General features: G+C 43.6%; 1 protein-coding gene across 5 annotated transcripts in view; it reads right to left on the bottom strand.

The window, feature by feature from the left end:
* Positions 1 to 2725: 2725 nt before the first annotated feature.
* The window catches only part of LOC110489839 (uncharacterized protein C8orf34 homolog), a 169770-nt gene continuing 164742 nt past the window's right edge, over positions 2726 to 7753 (bottom strand). For 2 of the 5 annotated variants that reach the window (XR_005036066.1, XM_036944104.1), the window contains 2 exons: positions 5985 to 6023; positions 2726 to 3742 (listed from right to left, as the gene is read on the bottom strand). Coding sequence is in view for 3 of the 5 variants with exons in the window: in XM_036944104.1 (XP_036799999.1) it covers positions 3735 to 3742; positions 5985 to 6023 (47 nt within the window). In the remaining 2 variants the exon portion in view is untranslated. Of the gene's footprint in view, positions 3743 to 5964; positions 6024 to 7753 lie in introns of all 5 variants that reach the window. The other 3 variants (XM_036944102.1, XM_036944103.1, XR_005036067.1) reach the window with 2 other exon arrangements.

The following is a 7753-nucleotide window of genomic DNA, read 5'->3' as shown; positions in this document are numbered from 1 at the left end:
GCGTCTCTAGAATGATGAGGAGAGATAGGAGTTCCAAAGGGCTATCCGTTACCAATTAGCTCTGTGGATTCACACACGCAAATGCATAGGATAAATGCTGGAGACACACACAACACACCGAACGGACACACACACACAAACACACACCCTGGCCTATGGGAAAGTTACAGGGCGGGTCTCGTAGCCTGAATTCTAGACTCCACTGTATACTCCTTCAAAGCATACTTGTCGACCTCTATAGATGTACTAATGCTGTGAATCAGCATCAATCTGCCTTTGTAAGGCTGTAAATAATGAGGCAGGACAGTTCGATAGCTGACCACAGATTGGTCTGCATCCCAAATAGCACCCTACTCCCTATATAGTGGACAGCATATAGGTAGTAGGGTGCCATTTGAGACACAGACGTGGTGGTCTGGATCCAAAATGGCCCCCGCTTGGATCTCCTGGGTGGCCTGGACTGCCTCAGTTGCTTCAACTAGGCCTGGTTTATTAAAGGCAGAATGGTAAACAGATTCTTGGGTATTGGGAGGCTCTCTGAACTCTCGGGGGATAATAATAAGGATATGAAAGAGAATCCCCACTGATACTCAATAACATTGTGTTTTAGGGGAATCCTTTTTATCTTTCACATACAATGTGAAAGGGTATTATATTCCTTATATACAGTATGATGCACTCATTTTGACCAGAGCCCTATGGGCCCTGGTCAAAAGTAGTGCACTATAAAGGGAATAGGGTGCTATTTGGGATGCAATCATGGGAACTTATCTCACCCATACGCTGCGATGACGTTAACAAAGCAATATGAGGAACAGTAGGGCGTCACAATGTCTACAGTACATCCCAAATGGCACCCTATTCCCTATATAGTGCACTACATTTGACCAGGGCCTATAGGGTAGTGCACTAGGGAATAGGTTGCCATTTGGGACACACACCAAGTCATGTGTATGAGTTATGACACATCGAGATATGTTCCCATACGTACTGTCCATGTGAATGACAGCATTAAAGGAGAAAGCGTATAAGACATCTGTGTGGCAGGGACTTCTTTAACTTCTCATTCTTCAGAAACACTTCATGCTTTGATAGTTTGATGACATGACAAATAAGAGAATAGGAGAGACACATGTAGTCAGAGAAAATATTGATACTAAAAATGAACCAAGCGTTACTGGCAAATAATAATCTGTGTGTGAAATAAAACATAACAGATGGCAATCAAACAACATAGTTTTTCATCAAACAAAGAGTTTCCAAAATGGCACCCTATTCCCTTTTCAGTGCACTACTTTTGACCAGCACCCATAGGGCTATGGTCAAAAGTAGTGCACTATATAGGATATAGGGCACCATTTGGGATGCAAACATAGTCTTTAATAAAGAAATATCAAAGAAGATGATCTAATTTCACACACGAGGAAAGACGAACGTTGCTGAAAGCTACATGTACAATGGTGCTAATTACACCCAAATCAACACGCCCTTGAGACCTGATTAGGCCAAATCAACACACTCATACATCTTTTGTGGCAAGGATCCTTTTGAAAAACCACATCCCTTTCCACTGAATAAACTTTCCCCACTAAACGTGAATAAACGTTCTGTGGAAATACCTTGGATGGCTGTAGTCTGCATACCATGCTTTATTATATGTCTGTGTTAGCATGGGAGGGAGAATGCTGATGGTAATCCTGACGCATCCCTGTACAGGAACAACCCTCAGGCTACGTCCCAACTGACACCCTGTTCCCTATATAGTGCACTACTTTTGACTAGCCTGGTCAAAAGTAGTGCACTACATAGGGAATAGGGTGCCATTGGGACACACGTCTGGGGCTGGGAGGCTTTCTTTAGACCACATCCCGTTTTTGGAGGGTTGGGAGGGATGGAGGTAGTTGAAACAGGCAGCGCTTGGTGAGACATGGCGGGCGCACGTTTGAACAAGGCATTCATACGGTGCCGGAGCGGGGTGTCTTCTCACACTCAAACCAGCATAATGTCTGTGGTGGGTGTACGTGGGGAGGGGTGTGTGTGTGTGTGTGTACACGTGGTTACATACTGTATGTGTCTGTGTGAGCCTTTGCGCATGGAAAACTGAATCTGCACTTATGTCTCCTCTGCTCAGACAGCTACAGCTTAACTTCAACACTACCATGCAAACACACGCGCACACACACACAGACACACCGGTTAACTTCCACACACACACAACCCGCAGACAGCCACAGTTTAATTTCCACACGCCCAGGCAAACAGAGAACTGTTAGAAACGTAACTGTGGTCAGTGGGCATCGTTTCTGCTCATCACCACAGCTAGTGTTTAAAGCACAAGACACACAACCTACAAAGATCATCTGGTTGCAGACCTGGGTTGATGAACTATTAGAAATCTGTCAAATACTTTGAGCGTTTGCTTTAGCCTGCCTGGAGTGCCAGGATGTTTCTATTGGTTCCATTGCAACAGGGAAGTTCAATCAAGCACAGATAAAGCAAATGATTTCAAATAGTATTTAAACCCAGGTCTGTCTGGTTTGGATGGGAAAATGGTAGAGCAATAATTGATGATGTGTGCATCCCAAATTGCACCCCATTTCCTTTATAGTGCACTACTGTACTTTTGACCAGCACCCATAGTGCACACTATATAGGGAACAGAGCGCAATTTGGGATGCATCCAATGTGTTATGATAGGTTTAATTATGTAAAAACATGGCATCAATCACTTCCAGGTTTTTATTCAATGGTTCAGTCAGTGCATAAAAAAGAAACAATCTTTTATCCATTTTGTAAGTATTTGCATGTCAACAGAAGTATAACAAAACTCAGAGCTACAAAAGGAACAGTCGTAGATCAACATAACAGTGTAGACCAGGATTGTTACCTTTCCCAAAATGTCTAGATTTTCCCAAGAAATCCTGGAAGGAGGAATCGGGATTCAAGACTTCCCTTACCAGGGGCAAGTTCTTATGTCACAGTCTCCTGAACAGACCCATGGTGTGGTGAAGAAACACTCTTCAAGTTATTAACAGAATTTAGAATGAACAGAATTTAGAATGAACAGAATTTAGAATGAACTAAATTTGGTGCAAAAGAAGGAAGGATGTCCTTTTCAAATCAAGGTGAGTATCTGTACGAAAGCCTGCATACCAGCTACTGTTTTTGAAAACAATGGAGCTTTAGGTTTGAAATAAAAACAGATCTGGGATCAGGCTACATGTAATGTAGTGTGGGGGAAAATAATCTTCAATCCAAGGTGAATCAAAGCTCCATTATTTTATTCCCTTGAAAGCCAAAAAAAACCAGCCCTTAAGTGCCTATCCAGAGATTGGCTCTATACAGTACAGTACAGTACAGTACAGTACAGGTGCTACTGTTTCAAAGTATGCTTCTAGCTTCAAGAAAAAAATGTGTTAAACAACAAAATGCTTTTTTTTCTTTCAACTCCTTTAAAGACGTAAGCATGCTAAAATAGCAAGCACAAAGAAATATTCAGTTATATTTCATAGTTCATACTCTAAAGTTGTCCTATTTTTGACAATAGTTCACACATCTTGGTGCTACATGGTCTCAGAAATATCAACCTCTGTGGAAAAAGTATACAATCTTTTTTTATATTCCTCACTGAGTGAATTATAAAAAATAATGGTCTCTGTACACAATATTGAAAATACCCAGTGGTTTGCATAATTATTTGATTGGATCAATGCCTCTCTCTCTGGTCTTCATCACTATAGGCCTGTGAAAACACACACACACACACACACACACACACACACACACACACACACACACACAAAGACGAAAACATCAGTCTCCTTAGAAACCAAGATTCAGACACATTTCAACAACCAACCGCTAATAAGAAATAATAGCCTGGGCAATTACAATAAAACAGACTTTAATATTTGAACATGTCAAAGATAAACATGAGTTGGAAAATGAGAATGAAGCCTGGTTGGTTGGTTAGGGACCGAGAGAGATGGTTCCAGAGGGCTCTGAGTTCTGGGCCTGCGTCCCAAATGGCACCCTATTCCCTATATAGTGAACTATTTTTTACCAGAGCCCTATAGGCCCTGGTCAAAAGAAGTGCACTATATAGGGAACGGGTGCCATCTGGGTCACAGCATATGGGAGATGAGTGAGAGTGCATGGTGACTTCAGCACCCAGAGTTGGGGTTTGGGTTGGTTGTTACTATAGTTACTGTGGCAGCATTGTTAGCTCGTGGCGTGTCAGATAGCCAAAGCGTCGGCCTGACCACGGCCTCTCTAACACCTCTCTGCAGGCTCTCTCTCTCTCTATATATATATATTATGATTTTTTTTTCCCTCCCTCTCTATGTATCTCTCTCTGTCCAACCTGGCGCTCTCTTTCTCCATCTCTCTCTCACTCTCTGTCCCTGGCTCTTTCTCTCTCCAGACTTTCACACGCGCTCTCTCTCTCCCTTCCTCCCTTCTCTCTCTCTCCCTTCCTCCCTTCTCTCTCTCTCTCTCTCCCCCCTTCCTCCCTTCTCTCTCTCCCCCTTCCTCCCTTCTCCCTCCCTCTCTCTCTTTGACTCTGGGAACTGTGTGCAGAACTTGTCGACCAGCTAGCGCCACAAGAAGGCAGAACCGCAGAGAACCTCGTCTAAACCAACCAGACACTCTCTGTCCCTGGCTCTTTCTCTCTCCAGACTGTCACACGCGCTCTCTCTCTCCCTTCCTCCCTTCTCTCTCACTCTCTCCCTTCCTCCCTTCTCTCTCTCCCCCTTCCTCCCTTCTCTCTCTCCTTTCTCCCTCCCTCTCTCTCTTTGACTCTGGGAACTGTGGGCAGAACTTGTCGACCAGCTAGCGCCACAAGAAGGCAGAACCGCAGAGAACCTCGTCTAAACCAACCAGACACTCTCTGTCTGCGTCCCAAATGCCACCCAGGCGCTGGTCAAAGGTAGTGAACTATATAGGGAATAGGGTGCCATTTGGGACATAGTCTTTGCCTCTGCCCAAATCCTCTCTAAAGACTTGACGCTGTCTGTCTGCAGTGATTTTAAACCCTGTAAACACTGTTCCCTATGCACCGAGTACTGACTTAATGGAAGAGGTGCCCTACTCCTTCTCTGTCTCTCTCTCGCACTCTCTCACTCTCCAAAATGGGCGATGTCCAACAATCGCATTGCAGAGCCGGTACGTCTTCCAATCTAAGGACTAATTGGAGGGTCTATAAAGGAAAATGGAGGCTTCTGAGTCACCTATTGGTAGTTGCTGGGGCAACATACACTGCAGTGGTGCCGGGGACTCTGAGTGAGGTCATTGACAGACAGACATGGAGGCTCCATCAAATAAAGTCGCCTCTTGTCTCTAATGGGATAAAGGAGTCGTCTCAAGACACTACTAATAAGAAACAGACCGGCTGATATTACGCTGTTATTGGATAGCTTTGTGATCCATATAATAATATATCACAATATAATCCATATTTCTATAATGGGTACCTGGTAGCAGACTAGGTTGTTATGCTTTTGAGTGTAAATTGTCTTACACTTATGTGAGTAATGTTGAAATATGTTACAGTTTTCAAAATGTGTACTGTATATGACAGACTGTTTGATATCCGGTCTTATTGGATGGCTTTTTCATCCATATAATCATATAATCATAATAAAATCCATATACTGTAATCATGTCCATGCTACCTGGTACTGTATAATGCCTTTTGGTTGTCTCCCGCTGGGCACACACTGGTTGAATCAACGTTGTTGAATTGACATCTGTGCCCAGCGGGCTGGTAGACCACGTTTTTATGATGTTACTGTGAAACGCATATTTTACCGTATTTTGCATAAATATGAAACCGTTTTAAGAGTAAAGCGTGAATAACATGCTCTTAAAAATAGGAATATGACAGCGAGATGATTGTTGATTATGACTACAGTTGATTGGGTTATCTTATTGGTGTGATTATGATTGATTGTGACAGACTAGTACCTTTGGGTTTAGACGCTCACCTGAGAACACGGATCTCTTATTGGCATCTCGTACCCCACCTGTGAATACATCAGAACAGACAATAACACTAATTAATCCACATAACTGGGACTCTGACTGACATCCCATCCAACATGGCAACATATTATAGCGTTTTCAGGGTTATTCCAGCTGGGACTCGAACCACAACCCCAAAGCAGATAACTCCTTTGGAGGAGTTTGTGACCACCCTCATCAAGGGTTGCTGCCAATATCATATGAAAACAACACTATCAGCACCCATCAAACTACCTATAGTACATATAAACCGTCATTACAGAGACGTTGGCAGTTGTATACACACATTACCATGTTAATTCATCAAGTTAAAGCAGAACATATGTTTGGATTTTTTTCATCAGGCCACTGTTGATGTAGTCCCAGAATGTGTTGCATGTCAGCAGTGGACTAATGAAAAATATCAAAAGATAGTTTTGGAGTGGAGTTTTCCTCTATGTTTAATAAATTGGGTAGTTAGTCTGAGACATGAGCCACAGGGTGGTTGGGAAGAGAAGGGGACAGGAGGGGGACTGACTACTCCATTGACTACACACTACTTTCATCTCATTGAGGTCGCTGCGGTTACCCCATTGTGGAAGTCTCTAGAATAACAGGAAATAGCTATGGATGGCTTTTTTTTTTCTTTATTATGTAGCTCTGTGCCATAGACTTGGCGCCAGCTCAGACACAAGAACCAAGGCACTGGCATGGCAGCAGAGATGAGGGGAGGGGGTGTCACTGTGCCAATGAGCTAAGAAGCATACATCTAATGACACACACACACAGACACGAAACGCACACAGGCATACGTACACACAAATGTAAACACAGACGCACGCACACACACACTTACTGAGTCAGTCAGCAGCCATCTCACCCCATGAGCCCTCTCTCATGTCTCGCAGCTGGGCATCTCTCTCTTTCTTTCTCTTGCTCCCACTCTTCTCCATCTCTCTCCCCTCTCCTCCTCCTCCACCTCTCTCTCTCTTCCATCTCTCTCCCCTCTCCTCCTCCTCCACCTCTCTCCCTCCCTCTCTCTCCAGTAGTGTGTGGCTCGTATCCTTTTATAAACACATCATTGCCATAGCCCGAGTATAGTAGCTGAATATGTTCGGCCACTTCACCAGCTATGTTCCTTTTGGCACAACAACCCTCCATACCCAAGAGAGACCTGTCATGTAGTCTTACAGTTCCATTTGATTGCCGCCATTTTGCGTAACGCAATGTTTGGTTTGACTTGGAATTCCTGGATGCTTCCCAAATGGCACCCTATTCCTATATAGTGCGTTACATTTGACCAGAGCTCTAAGGGCCCTGGTCAAAAGTGGTGCACCACATGGGGAATAGGGTGCCATTTGGGATGCAGTCCCTGTTTCATGAGTTCCATAAAAACCTTTGGCCCTCTGACTCCAATTCCCACTTGCATTTCAGTCTCAGTACAAGCAGATGATTCCAGGCCCTGTTGTTTACTGAGAAAACTGTGTGTGGATACCAAATCGCACCCTATTCCCGATATAGTGCACTACTTTTGACTAGAGCCCTATGGATCCTGGTCAAAAGTAGTGCACCTCATAGAGAAAAAGGTGGCATTTGGGACACGTTATGTGATACATTATTTGCAGAACATTTCTGTCACTGTTCTGGGAAAGAGAGGAATTAGGGCCAAATGACAGATTTAGTTCCATCTGGCTTGATAGATAAATTCAATTAATTGACTTCAACATGAACAGAATTATGTACAATGAACTGT

Source organism: Oncorhynchus mykiss, chromosome 15, assembly GCF_013265735.2.
Source record: "Oncorhynchus mykiss isolate Arlee chromosome 15, USDA_OmykA_1.1, whole genome shotgun sequence".
Classification (NCBI taxonomy): domain Eukaryota; kingdom Metazoa; phylum Chordata; class Actinopteri; order Salmoniformes; family Salmonidae; genus Oncorhynchus; species Oncorhynchus mykiss.
Note: the sequence above shows the minus strand (reverse complement) of the source record. Positions and strands in the feature narration are given on the sequence as shown.